Source organism: Haliotis asinina, chromosome 14 (genome assembly GCF_037392515.1).
Source record: "Haliotis asinina isolate JCU_RB_2024 chromosome 14, JCU_Hal_asi_v2, whole genome shotgun sequence".
Classification (NCBI taxonomy): Eukaryota; Metazoa; Mollusca; class Gastropoda; order Lepetellida; family Haliotidae; genus Haliotis; species Haliotis asinina.
In genome coordinates, this window is record NC_090293.1 from 40,731,189 (window position 1) to 40,750,593 (window position 19,405).

The following is a 19,405-nucleotide window of genomic DNA, read 5'->3' on the forward strand; positions in this document are numbered from 1 at the left end:
CCGAAAGCTCATAACACGAGAACACACTGAATTTTGCGACTTATCGGGTCATGCATACTGTGGAATTTCATCGTGAATAAATGTTACGTTCAGAAGCAACGTCACGGCATTGTTACAAGCGTACATGCACTCCAAAGGGCTGCATTCAATAACGACTTCCGTCGATAGTGTACACGTATGAAAGTAACGGCAGCTCGGCACACTGCGTTGCCATTGTAATTACTCTGTAAGGAGCTGTTAACTGTCTCAGGTCTCTTTCCTTATCCTGGGCTAGCCTACATGGCCGAAGTGTCAACATGGCAGGAATGGCCGGTGTCCAAGTTTTAGTGATTCTGTTAGCAGCTATCTCATGCGTGGATGCGTTCATTGAAGGAATCTACTGTGGCAGGGAAAACTGCTATGACAGTAAGTTGATATCACTGAAGGTTGTGTCTAGCATCAAACAAATGAATCTCAGCTTGGACTTGCATTGGCGAGTAACGACATAGTTTTCGCGCACTTGTGGAATCGACGTGGTTCACACACCCGGTTATATCCAGTAATTGTGTGTGTCAGTTTTTAATCCAGGACTCAATACGTGTTGCAGATCACTGCCTAATCTTTCGCTAACGAGCCTTAATTGTAATTCCAAACATATTCCTTACATTGTTCTAAATATCTTAGTATCTTGTGAACACTTTCTGAGTTAATATAACAACCTGGAACGTGGTAGCTGTGTCTAGCCTGCCTGAGGAACACTTCAGAACAGAAAGTGTATTGGACTACCAATGAGAACACATTCCCACATTTGTGTTCTCAAATTTATGTAGTGAATAACTGTTCTCTGCGAAGACCCAAGGAATGTATCCTGAGTTTTTATTCACTGTAGTCTTGAAATATAGACACTGGTACAGTTACTGTATGTAGTATCTGTGCGAACCCTAATTTAATTGTGTTTTTATGCCACCAGTCTTCTTTACACCACAGCACCTGCTAAACTGTTCGGAAGGTTATGTTCATGTTTCACTCATCTCATTTTAATTAGCACATCTTCTCAACATATTCAAACAGCAGTACTGTATTTACTCTGTTAAGCGCCAGGATTCTAATAAGCGCTGGGGATAAAGTAGTGCTTCAAGAAATATATGCAGCGCCTCTGATAAGCGCCGGGTCTCTAATTAGCAGCAGGTATAGACCTTTACAAATTTATCCTACCTAGGTCTAAAAATAAATATATTAAGGAATGGTCCCTTAAGTCATAACTTCCTGTCATTCACATGGGTATCGGTATTTTAATAAGCGATGGGCCCCTAATAAGCAGTGGGTTTGGAGGTCAGTTGAAAAAATAACCACCAGGGCGCTTATTAGAGGAAATACAGTACTCATGTTCACTGTCATTACAAACGTTCATATCAGTCTTGCCAAGACGTGTTCATGAGTTCTAGAATGGATGGGATAAGTTGATATGTTTGAGTCTGCTAGTTTGGGTGTCCATTTGTAAATCTGGTGTACAAATGGTGTAAAATCATTCAAATGTACCCCTAGGAGTTATTAATAAAATGGGGGTCATCGCTGATAGTGATATATGTACTACCCATCAAAAGTTTAGATCCACATAAAGCATGTGTATGGCTACATCAAGGCTGTAGATGTTTTTCCAACATGAGTAGTATGTACATCTTATTTCTTCAGTATAAGACTTAAGAGTCTTCAGGGAAGAGTTAGAACTTAGAGTACTGAGTGGAATTTAATGGTGTGTAAGCATGGTAAGTAATCTCGTGTTTCATATATGCACCACAACATTGCTACTCTTGTGTAAAAAGGTCAATAAACAATAAAGCAATACTTTTTCAGATAAATATGCCTGTAAATAATTCTATGACCATACAGCATTGCTGTGGTGTGTATGCTCTGCGTTTCCTGATTTTTTCCTACCATATCGTGCATATTTTTAATCCGTACATACGCTAATACGGCCTTTATCTGGAGCCCTGCTACACTGAAGATGGATTTCTCCACTAACTTTTGCAAAATCTTGTTTAGTAAGAGTTGACTAAATGTTTGGCTATATTTGGATGGGTAGTATATTTGGTGGTGTTTTACACATATTGTCTGTGTAGCAAGTTAGTAAAGGCAATCATCTGCTCAGGTAACTGCACTGATCAGTATTCCAAATCAGTGGCTTAAACATAATGGGTTTTCTCATGACTTTGATTTTAAATTAATAAAAAATATGTTGGTATTTGCATAAGTATTTGTAATTTATGGCATTTGGGGGGAAATGTAAGCATGTTATAAATTATATTTTGCTGGAGAAATGTACAAAATGAGTGAGTGTGAGCTTTCTTAGGACTTACACCATGGAAACTGGAGATGCCACTTGTCCATCTTAGTGATACTTTTTGGTAAAAATTGCAAAACAACAATAGACAGGTCATAAACATTGCTTGTGAGAAACATGAAATGACGGCTGATAGTTTAATGAATGACAGCTGAACTGATTGTCTTCAGCATCATATTTCAAACAACCATGGAAACTACTTGTATGAAGATAAGTAAATCTAGTGCCCTAGTGATGAAATAAATTGTTGTCAGTAGCGTTAGAATGGAACTTGTCTCATTTCTTATTTCTGGTACTTAGTTCACATTACTGATGACTGTTTCACAAAACCATTCATACAACGGGTGACTGTCCCCAGTGTACTTGGGAATAGTATGGTAAAGGGTTGGTGCATTGCGTCTTGGCTGTGCTTACTGTAGACACATATAGAGGAGAGAAATAACAGCAGGATAGCAGATAGCCATATAGGTTATATTTGTCTGTTATTTGTACAGATTGAGTCATATATGTCAATAATACCTCTCATGGAAACAGTTTTTTCTAATATCGAACAGAGGATTGGTGGTAGCACTCTGTGTGGTTGACAAACCAGTTGGTTTTTGTAGGAAGAATGAATGACATGTGTTATGTTGGATAATGTTGTCTGTTGCTCCATTTAGCAGGAATGAAATCATTGCTAAGCATGTGTGTGAAGTTGATTATAGTAACATAGCTACTTATGCTTAGTCAAATTAATTCCTGTGATTCAGTTATTTTGTCTTTAACCAACTGAAAATATTATTACTGAAGGCACATTGCTTGCTAAAATCTATCTGTTCATCTGTCTGAAATATCATTGAAAATTGTATCAAATGTTATTTTTGAAGAAGTGTCCTGATATTTGTAATATTTGTGTGGCAGATATTCCAAGATGCTATTATTGGTGGTAATAGGCTATTGATTACATCGTGTGTCCATGTGCCATATGGCGGCTACACAAAGAGGCCCCAGTCAGTCCCCTTCAGCTGGCTCCCTCTCCCACACACCCAACAGGCTGCTCACTTTAATTGCCTTCTCACTCCATAACAGGCAATACCAAACACTGAAATGATGTATTAATATATGCTGATGTTTCACTTCGGCAATTATATAGATTCTTATGGATTGTGTTTAACATGGTTGGTTTGATGAGCTATATTGTTATGTGTTATGTTTTACTTCTGCAGTGCTGGATATTTAGGTTTAATCAGTAACTATGTGCATACACTTAATACATATATTTGCCTAATTTCTGACAAGCATTTGTGTCATTGTTGGTGATGTTGTTTGAATGTTGCTGAGAAGCATGTAGGTAGATTGTGTCAAGCAGATTTCTTGATAAATGTGTAAATACCAAAACCGAAATGTTGCTGTCATTGCGATAAAGATTATAAAGATTATCGATAGAACATGGTTTTCCTACACATTTCCGGTGTCTCCTGCAGTGATTTTGCTGAAAGTGTGCTAGTGGTGGTATCACAGCCAGCTTGGCTGTATGGTACAAGGTCTGCAAGTGATACTCCGGGACATGTCAGCTGTCAATGTGTGTATCAGTATCTGCAGAAACTATATGTGCTGAGGTTTGCTGACAGATTGGATGTGAAAAATGTGTTGCTTGCAAAATATCTATCACATAAACACCAGCTGACATGCTGATCAGATTGTCAGATTTATCAGCCTGACTGTGTAACTAAGAGTAAATATGATTATATAGAGCTAATAGTGAGGCATGCTTTCCTGCACATAAATAACATTTTTCAACACTACTATCAGATTTAAACCATCAGTATCCCTCAAAGTGCGTGATTATAACCTGGATAAGCCTAGTCATACCTTCAGTCCATGAATAATAGAACTCAAACTTACTGTATAATATTCAAGACAAAAGCCCTTTCATATGAAGACAAAAGCCCAGATGCAGTGAAGCATCATAATAACCTCCTTCCCCCAAAACATTGATACATAGACAGTGCAGTGAAGCATCATAGTAACCTCCTTCCCCCAAAACATTGATACATAGACAGTGCAGTGAAGTATCATAGTAACCTCCTTCCCCCAAAACATTGATACATAGACAGTGCAGTGAAGTATCATAGTAACCTCCTTCCCCCAAAACATTGATACATAGACAGTGCAGTGAAGTATCATAGTAACCTCCTTCCCCCAAAACATTGATACATAGACAGTGCAGTGAAGCATCATAGTAATCTCCTTTCCCCAAAACATTGATACAAAGACAGTGAGGCGGTACAACGAATTGGGCGAGTACACTTGGCTGCTACAGGTAGCTTGACGATTATGCACATGCAATACATGCTAACCGTGACATGAAATCAACACCGCATATTCCTTCGAATGATAAGACTGCAATTTCAGGCATAAGATACTGATATTCCATGCTAACCATTAGCATGTTTAGTTAAGACGAAGACAAATAGATGATTGGGACATTGACAAGCATTTTAGATATTCAACAATTTTGTTAAAAAACAAAAACAGGAAAATGTCATTTGCTTCGTGAAATGCATCGGGGGTCCTAAACATATTTGCTCAGTATATTGTGTTGATTCAATTCGTTGGGATTGTACCTGTTCCCAAATCAAGCGTGCTATAACAATTCCTGGGTGAAACGCACGGGGAAAATGAACTTCTCGATATTTATCAGACAACCTGTCTCCCTCTTGTTTCAAGTGGATCGTACTGTGGGGCGTTCCCAAGTATGCAAATTGGGGTCATTTGTCAGGTCGTGGATCATTTTATATGTGTTTACCAGTAGACAGTGCAATGAAGTATCGTATTAATCTCCCTCCCCCAAAACGTTTATACATAGACAATGCATTGAAGTGTCATAGTAACCACCCTCCCCCAAAACGTTGATAGACAATGCAATGAAGTATCATAGTAAACTCCCTCTCCCAAAATGTTGATAGACAATGCAGTGAAGTATCGTTGTAAATTCCCTCCCCCAAAACGTTGATACATAGACAGTGCAATGAAGTATCGTAGTAACCTCCTTCCCCCAAAACGTTGATAGACAATGCAATGAAGTATCATAGTAAACTCCCTCTCCCAAAATGTTGATAGACAATGCAGTGAAGTATCGTAGTAAACTCCCTCCCCCAAAACGTTGATACATAGACAGTGCCATGAAGTAGACAGTGCAATGAAGTATCATAGTAACCTCCCTCCCCAAAAACGTTGATAGACAATGCAATGAAGTATCATAGTAAACTCCCTCCCCAAAACATTGATACATAGACAGTGCAATGAAGTATCATAGTAAACTCCCTCCCCCAAAACGTTGATAGACAATGCAATGAAGTATCATAGTAAACTCCCTCCCCCAAAACGTTGATAGACAATGCAATGAAGTATCATAGTAAACTCCCTCCCCCAAAACGTTGATAGACAGTGCAATGAAGTATCATAGTAAACTCCCTCCCCCAAAACGTTGATAGACAATGCAATGAAGTATCATAGTAAACTTCCTCCCCAAAATGTTGATACATAGACATTGCAGTGAAGTATCGTAGTAAACTCCCTTCCCCCTAAATGTCGATAGACAATGCAATGAAATATCGTAGTAAAGCCTCCCCAAAACGTTGATAGACAATGCAATGAAGTATCATAGTAAACTCCCTCCCCCAAAACATTGATACATAGACAGTGCAATGAAGTATCTTAGTAAACTTCCTCCCCTAAAACGTTGATAGACAATGCAATGAAGTATCATAGTAAACTCCCTCCCTCAAAACATTGATACATAGACAGTGCAATGAAGTATCGTAGTAAACTCCCACCCCCAAAATGCTGATGGACAATGCAATGAAGTATCTCCTTTTTACATGGTTAAGGTGCATGAATGCCAGCAAGATACATGCTGTTTCCTGTTCTGTGGAAAGTGTGTGAAACAGAAAGTTGTTGAAAGATATTGTGTCAGATGTATCTTTCAGTCATCACATAAAAGTGTCTCTTCATGTTGGTTGACAGTGTGAATCAGGAAAGTTGCTAGGCCCTTCCGTCACCAGTCTTTCAACATGTTCATCCCTTACATTTCTGGTATCAGCTTGTTCACATTTCTTTGTAAGAATATCACAGACAGTCTGTTTTGTGATAGAGTGAGCTGCATCTGTCACCATGCTAACATATTGTTTTTGGTTGAGTTTATGAATTAGGTAGATGCCACATAAAAGTGACTTTATGTTGTCATGGTGATACCAGGTATTTTGTTTGGTTCATTACCTTGTGAGGAATTGTGTTACTGTTTAAATATTTACCACCATAACTACTCAGCTGTTGATATCATCTGTTCTCGCTTTATATATTGATATCATTTTTCACATGAAGTTGTATTCTAAATCTTTTTAAGATCTATGTGTGTGTGATACACACACTGGTTTGTTGAAATATTGGATCTGAGGCCTGCAAATGTCCTTTAAAGTTTAGTTTCTTGGTGTGTGTAATTCTTTTTCCAAGCTTAAATTTAAAATGCATATTCTGTTGTTCCTTTTTTCATGAAATTAATATGTTTAAACCAAACTGATTGATTTGTCTTGACATCTCCAGTTAGCAATATTGACATATCTTACATCCAGTTGCAACCAGGAAATTATTGCGGAAATGCAAGAGTCCTTTGCTCATGTTAATAGTGACATATGTTTATGTGGACATATTGGAGCACATTGGACCGGTCTGAAACAGTAACATTTTAAAACAAAAGTGACAGTAATCAATGGAATTGAGAGCTAGACTGAGTAGTGCATGTAGCCATGTAACTTCTCTGTAACCTGCTCCAGCTCACTGGAATATACATTACTACGATTTCTGGCCATTGATTTCTTCATGTGTTCATGGAAGATGGAAATATTATTCAAAAGAATTGTTATCACCTGATACTATGATAATGAAATCCAAGGCCGACAATGCGAGTGTTTGTAAGTTTGGTTCTCTACTGAAGGTTACACACACTGGCATAGTGAGTTACAGCATTGTACAGTGTACAATGGTCCCAGCATTGGCATTAGAAATTTGTGTACTCAGGACATCAAAGTTTGAAGTGATAATGTCTCAACTTAATGAGAAAATGACTATGTGAAGGATATGAATTATGCATGGTATGTGTCTGCAAGTTTCAGGGCACTGCTCACGCGTTCTTTAATATATTTACAAGTTTGTGACACAAAGAGGTAGTCAAATAAGCCATCATGGCTTGTTTACCATAACTACCAATCCTTGTTCAGTTTAAATAAAATATGTTTACACTAAAACCCTAAAAGGTCATTAAAGGATGTCAGTGTCTGCTAGTGTGTGTCAGAGTGTTCAAATTGACAGAATGGTGAGTTATGTTCAGATTGACAATGACAAGATGCTGAGTTGTGTTCAGATTGACAGGATAGTGATTTGAGTTCAGATTGTCAGAATGGTGAGTTGTGTTCAGATTGACAGGATGGCGAACTATGTTTGGATTGATCGTATGTTGGATTGTTGTGAGGTTGTGTTCAGATTGTCAGAATGGTGAGTTGTGTTCAGATTGACAGGATGGCGAACTATGTTTGGATTGACTGTATGTGGGATTGTTGTGAGGTTGTGTTCAGATTGTCAGAATGGTGAGTTGTGTTCAGATTGACAGGATGGCGAACTATGTTTGGATTGACCGTATGTGGGATTGTTGTGAGGTTGTGTTCAGATTGTCAGAATGGTGAGTTGTGTTCAGATTGACAGTATGTTGGGCTGTTTTCAAATTTTCATAACTGTGAGTTGTTTTCAGATTTTCATAATAGTGAGTTGTTTTCAGATTGTCAGAATGTAGAGTTGTGTTTGGATTGACAGTATGTGAGATTGTGTTTGGATTGACAGTATGTGAGGTTGTGTTCAGATTGTCAAAATGGTGAGTTGTGTTTAGACTGAGAGGATGGTTCTGCTCAAATTGACAGGAAATGGGTGTAGTGTGTTCAGCATGGTAGAACTAAGTTGTGTTCAGGTTGACTGGAGTGTTGTCTGTTCTGAATAACTTTAAATGGCAAGGACAAGCCGGAATTGATGATCATGCAGAAATGGAATATGTAGGGATTAGGAAACAGTAGGATGTGCTCATTTGACCATGGTAGACAGAGGCATTAGGCATGCTTCTGCAGTACAGACAGTGCATCGGGAACTTCTTGACTAGAGCTAGGTACTCTTCAACTCCGTTTGTACAGATCATTGTTGATGATGCGCTAATGAAATGTGTTCATACTGAATCATAGTTTCTGGTTTCAAATTTCTAATCATGGCTGCCATTATTTTGTTTCAGTTCTTGGCGTCACAAGGGACTCAAGCAAGGTTTGCTTTTAACATCATATTTAGTTTGAATTGATGTTTTAATCAGAGCACAAGCACCATTGTGTACTAAATGTTAAAGCGACCTATGTGTATACTTCCATTCATAATCCTTCACCCACAAAGTTAGAGCATATTTAGTCTTGTTAATTGAGCTGTGATGAGTGATTAGTTCAAGCATAAACAATAAATCTTCTGGAAATACTCCTGTAGCTCTGGAGACTGATCTTGAGAAAATGGCTACTTCAACACATCCAGAAGTTGATTAATGATGAGTGTCAAAGGAAGAACTTTTACTTTGACACAACCTTAAGTTCATATCTTCAAAGTTTTGATTGCAGTATTTGATTGTACATTTTCATGATTGACCTATCTAATCATCACCATGATTATGACGAAAAGGTGAGGGCCTCATGTAAAAACATTGTTTCTACAGAAATGGTTCAGATTTTTCTGGCATGGATGCTTTTATGTATTGTTATGGTTAAATGTCCATAGCTTGTAAATGTACCAATCATAATTTCAGTGATTTTTCTTTTAGAATGACGTCGTCAAGGCTTATCGCAAGATGGCCCGGAAATGGCATCCGGATATGCACAAGGGGAAGGTAAGAATTTCAAAAGGACCTACAGTAGGTCAGGTATTGATGGGAAGGTGTGGACAATAGTCAGACGTGGAGGGGAAGGTGTGGACTACAGTCAGAAGTTTAAGGGAACATTGGGTCTATGTCATTATAATATGTGAAAAGGAATATGTGATGCATGTTAGAACTTGGAAAGCCAACAATAAGCCAACAATATATATTACACATATTACAATACCCTAGCTTATTCAGTATTAATTTGGTGTTTCAGGAAGCGAAGGAGAAAGCAGCAGAAATGTTTCAGAAGATAGCCAGTGCTTATGAGGTTTGATATTTGTTATTCTGTTTGATAATGTTGACGTGAGTCATGTATTTCCAACACATAGTTGCCCAAATGTACAATACCAGTGTCTGAAATAAGCCTCGTCAGACTGCCCGGAGTGGTTACATTTCTAACGAAAGGCCTAAATTTACAGCTAGACACCCAGATGGTCTGGTAAATAATTCAGATGTTCCCTACTTTGGAGTAAATTCAACATATCTTGGTGTCTGGTCTGGTAAAATCCACTTTGGGCTGGTAACATTTTGAAGGTACCAGCCCTGATATCTGGCTGGGTTTTTGGCTTATTTTATACACTGACAATACTAAGAATTTTTATTGTGTTTCAGATTCTCAAAGACGAAGAGCAGAGAGCTGACTATGATTACATGTTGGACAATCCAGGTAGGCAGTTAGCTTTGTAAACTTAAAGTGTGCTTCTCACTTTATATTTGGTCATCTCTTGTTTTCCCAGAATAACTGCATTTGAGGTGTTTGTTTTGGAGTGACATGTATTACTTTTCGCTAGAAAGACCTCTTCCCAGGTTTTACTTTTCGTTAGTAAGACATCGTCCTAGGTTTAACTTTTCCTAACTTTGTATGAACATCAACATTCAAATGATACATGAGTGTTTGAAATTAATTGAAAAATATTGTTTAAAGTACAACTGTTTTCCCGAGCAAGATTGGAACTGCAGCTCTCAGATTTGTAGGCACTTTCTGCCGCACTGCCAACAAAGGTGGCAGGGTTAAATTATCTACTTATAGTTACTGTCATTAAATTGATTTTATGTGTGCTTCAGTTATTATAATACAGTTTCATTAAATGATCATCTACATTGTAATTATTCATCAATGACTGTATATATGTGTACCAAAGGTGTGTTCTCCTATACGTCAGAACTGCCAACTATTGGCATGACTCACTACAGTGGTGTGATCAACTCAGCTGTTGTATGTTTACAGATGAGTACTACTCCATCTACTTCAACTACTACAGGCGCAGGATGGCCCCCAAGGTGGATATCCGCATTGTCATTGGTGTCACCATCACTGTTGTGTCTGTCATACAGGTAAGAACATTGCAGCCTGTGTCATTACTGTTATATCTGTCATACAGGTAAGAGCATTGCAGTCTGTCATCATTACTGTTGTAACTGTCATACAGGTAAGAGCATTGCAGTCTGTGTCATTACTGTTATATCTGTCATACAGGTAAGAGCATTGCAGTCTGTGGGTCACTCTCACAAGTCTTACTGGTAAGATTACATGATGTTGTACTGCTATATACATTTACAATGATGTGCTGCATTACATTTGCTAAGTACTGATGCTACTGGTGTTGTTGATGTAATTTGACGATGTTACAGTACTGGGGAGCCTGGAACAACTACACGACTGCCATCAACTACCTGTGTAAGGAACCCAAGTACAGGAGTAAGGCCATTGACATTGCTAAATCTGAGGGCACACTAAGTGTCAACAACAACAGGAAGAGGAAAGGGAGGAGTAAGGCAAGTCTTCTTTACAGTAGAGGAATGTCAGCCACAAGCATTGAATGGCCTTTCACCGTGTTGAATTGTGGACCAAGCTGCCAGGATTGTAGCTGAAGGAATGGTGGTCTCTGAGGGGATGCACAGTTGCATAAAGGTCTCCAGTAACATATGCTCATCATAAGAGATGGCTGACCAAACTGGAAGCATGTCATCCCACCCATAAGGCATGGATCATTGCTCAGAATATCAATCTCTGGACTGTCCACACCTAATTTGTTTATGTAAATTCCATTACAATATAGCTGAAATATCACAGACTCTCACATTAAACAGCAAAACAGAGAGAGACAGATTACCTGTAATTCTGATTCGATAGCCATTGTCATTGTTGAAAAAACAAATGAAATGCATGAGACAGGCATGGCCACAGGGCTATGGGCTTCAGACTAAGGGAAATGTGGAACAATTAGTTGTTTTAAACCCAAATATAGTAACATAAACTACAAGTTCAAGAAGACATATGGTCAAGTTTTGCTTGATCAGTGGTGTCTGCCCCTGTTTGAATTGTGTGAAATTATGCTACTGTAAGGAAACTTCCCTGAAGTCAATCCACAGATATAATGCTATTACCTGATGTGTTATTTGGAACAGACAGTGGGCGGTGATGTCATGATGTAGTGTTGTCAACAGACAGTGGATGATGTCATGTTGTGTTGTTGTCAACAGTGATGATGTCATGATGTGTTGTCAACAAACAGTGATGATGTCATGATGTGTTGTTGTCAACAGACAGTGGATGATGTCATGATGTGTTGTCAACAAACAGTGATGATGTCATGATATATTTTATCAACAAACAGCAATGAAGTGTGCTTCTGTTTCAACTCAGCTTTTAAGAAGGTAGAATATGACCCACCCGTTAATCTGACTCCCTCACTGTTGTGTTGTTTAGGAGGAGATCAAGGAGGAGGAGGAGGCCATTATCAGGCAGATTATAGAAGAAAAAATGGATATACGGTTTGTAGACCTTAGTCATGTGGACTTACAATGTTCTATAATAATCATGGGGTAATCCACAGTGAAGGAAGTATACAGTGTTTCTAAGTTGTAAGAGAAGGATACTGTGTTTCTAAGGTGAAGTAGATACATTGTTTCTGTGTACTAAGAGGTGTTTCTGAGTTGTAAGAAAGGGATACAATGTTTCTCTGTCGTTCAGTGGGGGCTACAGTCGACCAAGCTACCGAGACATCTTATGGATACAGCTGGTGTTCCTGCCCTACTACACAGTAGCCTACATCATCTGGTATGTCACCTGGATTTGGAAGTTCACAATCCTCAGAAACGAGTATGGGGAAGAGGAGAAGTACTACAAGATAAGAAAATACATGAAGCTGAGTCAGTCACAGTGGGATGTAAGTAGCACTTGATTTAGGAGTGAGTTAGTTGGATCTAATGCACTTTAAATAGTATCCCAGTCAGTCACAGTTGGATGTGAGTAGCACTTGATTTAGGAGTGAGTTTGTTGGATCTAATGCACTTTAAACAGTATCCCAGTCAGTCACAGTTGGATGTAGGTAGCACTTGATTTAGGAGTGAGTTAGTTGGATCTAATGCACTTTAAATAGTATCCCAGTCAATCACAGTTGGATGTGAGTAGCACTTGATTTAGGGGTGAGTTTGTTGGATCTAATGCACTTTAAACAGTATCCCAGTCAGTCACAGTTGGATGTGAGTAGCACTTGATTTAGGGTTGAGTTTGTTGGATCTAATGCACTTTAAACAGTATCCCAGTCAGTCACATTTGGATGTGAGTAGCACTTGATTTAGGAGTGAGTTAGTTGGATCTAATGCACTTTAAACAGTATCCCAGTCAGTCACATTTGGATGTGAGTAGCACTTGATTTAGGGTTGAGTTAGTTGGATCTAATGCACTTTAAACAGTATCCCAGTCAGTCACAGTTGGATGTGAGTAGCACTTGATTTAGGAGTGAGTTTGTTAGATCTAATGCACTTTAAACAGTATCCCAGTCAGTCACAGTTGGATGTAAGTAGCACTTGATTTAGGAGTGAGTTAGTTGGATCTAATGCACTTTAAACAGTATCCCAGTCAATCACAGTGGGATGTGAGTAGCACTTGATTTAGGAGTGAGTTAGTTGGATCTAATGCACTTTAAACAGTATCCCAGTCAGTCACATTTGGATGTAAGTAGCACTTGATTTAGGGTTGAGTTAGTTGGATCTAATGCACTTTAAACAGTATCCCAGTCAGTCACATTTGGATGTGAGTAGCACTTGATTTAGGGTTGAGTTAGTTGGATCTAATGCACTTTAAACAGTATCCCAGTCAGTCACAGTTGGATGTGAGTAGCACTTGATTTAGGAGTGAGTTTGTTAGATCTAATGCACTTTAAACAGTATCCCAGTCAGTCACATTTGGATGTAAGTAGCACTTGATTTAGGAGTGAGTTAGTTGGATCAAATGCACTTTAAACAGTATCCCAGTCAGTCACAGTTGGATGTGAGTAGCACTTGATTTAGGAGTGAGTTTGTTAGATCTAATGCACTTTAAACAGTATCCCAGTCAGTCACATTTGGATGTAAGTAGCACTTGATTTAGGGTTGAGTTTGTTAGATCTAATGCACTTTAAACAGTATCCCAGTCAGTCACAGTTGGATGTAGGTAGCACTTGCTTTAGGAGTGAGTTAGTTGGGTCTGATAGACTTCAAACAGTATCCAAGTCCCACTCAGACTTGTCTTTATTTTGGAGGATGGCCTGAAGACATTCAATGAATTACATGCAACATGGATTTCTTAGGGTTGGAAATCATTTTGTCTTCTTTTTGTCTTTAAAATGAATTATGTTAAAATATAGTTTTCAATTTTATTGCAGGCTTTGGAGGAATATGAGAAAGAAAACTTTTTGGCATTAGACTTATGGAAATGGGAAAATTTTGAGGTAAAGACATATTTTTGCTAAATCAAACTTGACAACTTCACAATGATGTTAAATAATTCCTGTAGTGGTACGTCTGATTTTACTGATGCCATAACACTGTCATGTGTATGTTTAGTGTGGACAGCGTAACTTGGTGAGCTACTGTGTGTCTGCTGTAGTTGTATTGTTCTACTAATGTTCCCAGTTAATCAGACACTGTTATATCCAAGGTTACAACGGGAAAATGTTGATTCAATGCAGACATCTTAGTTCAGATGTCTCATATGAGTGTATATTGTGTACATGTTGTGTGTACATTGTGTGTGCTGTGTGTACATTGTGTGTTGTGTATACATTGTGTGTGTTGGATATATATTGTGTGTTGGATGTACATTGAGAGTTATGTGTACATTGTGTGTGTTGTGTGTACATTGTGTGTATGTTGTGTATACATTGTGTGTACATTGTGTGTTGCATGTACATTGAGTGTGTTGTGTGTACATTGAGTGTTGGAGAAACTTTGTGTGTGCATTGTGTGTTGTGTATACATTGAGTGTGTCGGGTGTACATTGTGTTTTGGGTGTACATTTGAGTGTGTTGTGTGTACATTGTGTTTGTTGTGTGTACATTTTGTGTGTTTTGGGTGTACATTGTGTAGGTTGTGTATACATTGTTTATTTGTATGTTGGGTGTACATTGTGTGTTTTGTGTATTTATTGTGTGTTTTGGGTGTATACATTGTGTGTATTGAGTGTGTTTTGTGCATTGTGTGTATACATTGAGTGTGTTGTGTGTACATTGTGTGTTGGATGTACCTTGTGTGTGTGTTGAATGTACATTGTGTGTGTTTGGTGTACATTGTGTGTTGGATGTACATTGTGTGTGTGTTGAATGTACATTGTGTGTGTTTGGTGTACATTGTACGTATTGGATGTACATTGTGTGTTTGGTGTAATTTGTGTGTGTGTTGGGTGTTCATTGTGTGTACATATTGTATGTTTGAGGTGTACCTAGTGTCTGTGTTGTTTGTATATTGTGTGTGCTGTTTGGAGTGTTTGTACATTGTTTGTGTTGTGTTTAGATTGTGAGTGTTGTATGCACATTGTATGTATGTTGGGTGTAGAGAATGTTTGTTGGGTGTACATTATTTGTGTCATTTATGCAGGTTTGGAGGGAAGAGCAGGAAAACGAAAGGAAGTCGAAGCTGGCTGAGAGTGCCCGTTACAAGAGCTATAGGCGTTATATGAAGAAGGGAGGAGCTGGCCAGATATCATTTGGACCAGAGTAGTCATTTGGTGTTTGACATGCAACCACCTTCATCATCATCATCATCATCATGTGTCAGAGCTATATTGCCAAATGAGAACTTGTGTGAGGACAGAGCTGCATGGAGAAGAGGCTGGGTATTCAAGCCATCACCTGCCACCGCCACCGTCCACCTCCCAGCTGCCTGTCAACAAAACTAGCAACATTTATGACTTTCTTATAACACATGAGATTACTCAGATAAGTGTCTAAGGAACATTTGTATGTCATCCAGATTTTGAAAGATAAATACATCTAACTGATTTGAATTAACTATTGCAATATATCTCAAACATTATCTGTAATCTCAGGAAACTGGAAATGCATACACATGTTTTTCATAGTTATTAGATTACTGCAAATCATGAAATTAATGCGTCATGAAATTAATGCGAGCTCAGGAAGCTGTAATCAGAAAATGTAACACCCTGATTCTTTGATGTCACATGATCACATGATTGCTTGCTACTACTTGTCTTATGACAACAGTTATAAATGTAATCCGATTTGAAAGACTTCTGTTGAAAGGAATAATAATGTGACGTGTGTACAGACGCATTTTTCGCATTAATAAAATGGTCGCCTTAGTTTCATGATTTACAGTATTTCAGTGAGACTGTAAATACTATATGGGTGATTCAGGTGTATCTATGACAGTAGTCAGCATGCATGTTTCTGCAGCACAGTTTCCAGAAAGTGCCAACTAAGTGATCTTAGTGATAATTCATCGTAACCCTCAGATTCTGGCCATTAGTCTCAGTCACATCTGTCTTTCTGTGTCCCAGTGACTCACACTGCAGACCTAATGTTCAGTTGTTCTTAAGTGTAATCTCACTTTCCTTGCCTGATAAACAAACTGGACCGAATGCACTGATGTGATGGAGCAGCTGAGTTTTAAATTTCAATAATAATTTAATAGTTCTCAGATTTAGTTAGCAAGTCATATTTTGTGTGCGTACAGCAGACAGTTTGATATCAGCACTCATCCTTTTTATCTTTGTGATGTGTCACATCGATCATTCACTAAAGTTAATAATCAACAAACCTGATATTTTTTTTATGGGTCCAGTTTAGAAATTGAGTTGACTTGATTTGATCAAGTCTACTGAAAGTCATCCTTGTGAGAAGCGACAGATGTTATGTGAGTGTACAGATCACTGCTTACTGGAGTGGCCTGATTTAGTTTCCCATTTTAGAGTCAGTTGAATCCATCCAAGACTTTTTAGATCAAGCAATCATGTTTTTGAAATTAGGGTTGGGAATTGTCATGCATGTATGAACTTGAAATAGGGTGTGTCAGTCAGTTGTGGTGAATTCATGTCAGCATATCACTTTTGATACATACAGCTTCAGGTTTATGGCAGTGGCAAACCTTTCATTTTCTTATGTTAACAAGTCAGTTGTTTCTTCACAAGTCAGATTCTTCATAGGGTCTCAGAGTTTTGCCTTGACAACCATTACCTTGACAACCATCCTGGTCCTGGGGTCCCCACATTTAATGGGGATTGCCAATAATATGAGAGTCCTGCAATGTAACAGTGCATGGTACATTAGAATGATCACATAGACACAGGTCTTAATACACTCTAGGTACAGTGAATTTCATTGTGCATTCCATAAAATGCAGTATATTCTTTTCTGTATCCATTGTCTATTTTAATGCATACTGTTCTCGTAACACATGTTCTCGCTAAATTACTTATAGTAGTACATGTATATTACTACAGTCATATGACCAGTTTATTTTCATAGCAGAACACTCTCCACAGATACCTACTACTTACACTTTAATCCTGGCTATAAGCTCACTCACACAATGGCTCATGGTATGAAAATATCATGTGTATTTGCCATGCATGAGAAGTTTGAAGTAGATTAAAGGGATAATGTTCAAAATATATTTTCTGTATTCTTCTTGCTTATGCAGAAAACACAAATGAAAATAAGATATTTGTGAGATCTGAATCTCAGCTATATCATAGGACTGTTCTTTGAGAAATGCCAGTTATCTTATTCCCCCATGTATATGATTAGTAAGGCACTATTGCACATTGCTTGCCTACATCCACCTGCCGCACCAGCTGAGTGGTAGCCGGGTATTGATCAACACCTCTGTCAATACACTGGTTAGAAATGGTAACATATGAACATTCATTGATCCTGTCAGCTTTGTCACTAATGATATGAAGCTGATGACTGTTAAACAGGTGTCAGCTCTATCAGCCATGGTCGGTTCACAAGAACTGAACTGTTCTTACTAGACTTGTTTTCACAGAGCTGTTCAGTATTCCCATGGGCCTGTAATGGTTACAGGTAGCAACGCTGAAGATGGTTCTGGAGGTCAGTGTCATATTGCTGAAGTGTTGTTGGGCTGTTTCCATGCAAGGCCTGTCAGTGTAATAGATGGCAGTGTAGACTGGTTAGACATGAATGCTGGTACAGATCCAGGTACCACAATTATCCATTTGAAATACCAGCTTCTGAAATAACCCTAAATGGTCCTGTACTTTCTGACTATAAATGTGAAAGACTGTACTGCTTAAGTTTAAGGGTTTTTATTACAGAGTGAAAATAGTAGTATTGTGCCATAAGGTTTTGTAGAAAACAAATTCAGTCGCTAAACATGTGATTGAGAAAGCAACATTTGAAGAGAGTAAGTGGTAAGAAGAGCCTATGTATGGTACAAATGAACAGTTTGACTTAACATGTCATATGGGCATGATCAATAGTGATTTAGTTTATCACAAATTGTCAGAAGTATTGTTTATTGTATAAATATGATCATAGTATATGAGAATATACTGAATGTGAAATTAAGGTAATCTTTGTTTATGTGAAATCATATGACTGCAATGTTTAGGAGCCATTGAAGGAAATATATGGTCACCTGTAAACATATCCGTTGATTCCTGATTTATTGAACTCATTGTACGGACAGCAGATCTAACTTGGTTCCAAGGGCTTCAACACTGTTGGTTCTCCTCCTGCTGCTGCTGTGGCTAGTTTTTGTACAGTGAAACATTTCACCAACTTTGTCATGTGTTCAGAAACTACACAGGCACAATAAACTGAGAAGAGATGTATAAGAAACATCCTGTGTTTATGTACAATCACATTGTTTATGTGTAGTATTTGATGAACCTCGAAATGATATTCAATTTATAGATGATCCATTTCAGAATTGTTTCAGAATGTAACATTGGTTCTCAGGTGATAGTTTTGAAAAAGGCTGTTTCCCAAGAAGCAGGTGCTTTTGTGCTTTTGCCAGCTTATTTAAGATTCTTTCTGTTCACAGTGTAATGTCTGGGCTTAAGTTAGTTGTTAAGTTATTGTTTTATCCACATCAATCTAAACAGGCTTTTACGTTACATTACTGTGAAAATAATCCAAAGATAGCACAACATATTTTTTAATTATTCACCTTTGTTCAGAGTTCAGAAAATGCAGTCCCCCTCATGGCAGTTCAGTTTTAAACCTGATCCATTGTCAGATAATAACGTAACAGAATTTAAAGTTTGTGAATTACAATTCTTAATATCAATTCTTGCCTGTGCACTTGTTAACTTGTGCACTTACTCGATATATTTTCTGTGTAGCTTACTGGCTGCATCAGGAAGCCTGATACAGTTGCAGATGTATGAAAGGTGAGGGGTTGATGATAGAAGTGTGTGCATGTTTCCTTCACATTGGATCATTATGTGTTCAGTGTACACAGTTCTTGTTTTTGTTGGGTAAGATTTTGTTTTCATGTTGTATTATTCAACAGCATCACTGAAATAAAATGTTTTATCCACAGTTGTTCTTGTCAATAAGACTTGTGAATATGCACCATAGTAATATTCCAGCTACATGAATGGTGTCAGTCTCTGCCATCATAAACACCAGTGGATAATAACTGGATAATGCCACCAGTCAGGCACACTAGTTGATATGGGTGACAATAGCTTTGGTCATGTCAGACAGGTGTACTGATGGTTCATTTCAGGTGCAGACAGGTGGTTAAAGCCATGTCAACCAATCATACCAGTGGTCAATGTCATGAGCAACAAGTCCCTCTAGTCAGGCACAATGAGTATCAATCATGTCTAATCCAGGGTTGCCAATGTAACA

General features: G+C 38.2%; 1 protein-coding gene across 1 annotated transcript; it reads left to right on the forward strand.

Annotated features, from left to right (window-relative positions):
- The first annotated feature begins 254 nt into the window (after nt 1-254).
- Nucleotides 255-19,090, forward strand: LOC137261867 (dnaJ homolog subfamily C member 25 homolog). Its single transcript, XM_067799673.1, has 11 exons — nt 255-405; nt 8,631-8,659; nt 9,198-9,263; nt 9,511-9,564; nt 9,909-9,963; nt 10,525-10,631; nt 10,929-11,072; nt 12,007-12,071; nt 12,271-12,466; nt 13,946-14,011; nt 15,156-19,090. Exons 1-11 carry the CDS (start codon nt 297-299, stop codon nt 15,276-15,278), a joined length of 1,014 nt encoding a protein of 337 aa, XP_067655774.1. The 5' UTR covers nt 255-296; the 3' UTR covers nt 15,279-19,090.
- Nucleotides 19,091-19,405: the final 315 nt, after the last annotated feature.

Bases quoted from the DNA above. Each gene is read 5' to 3' on its own strand.
- LOC137261867 (XM_067799673.1), top strand. From the start codon at position 297: ATGGCAGGAATGGCCGGTGTCCAAGTTTTAGTGATTCTGTTAGCAGCT. The intron at 8,660-9,197 runs GTTTGCTTTTAA...TTTTTCTTTTAG, and splicing joins TCACAAGGGACTCAAGCAAG to AATGACGTCGTCAAGGCTTA. The intron at 14,012-15,155 runs GTAAAGACATAT...TCATTTATGCAG, and splicing joins GGAAATGGGAAAATTTTGAG to GTTTGGAGGGAAGAGCAGGA.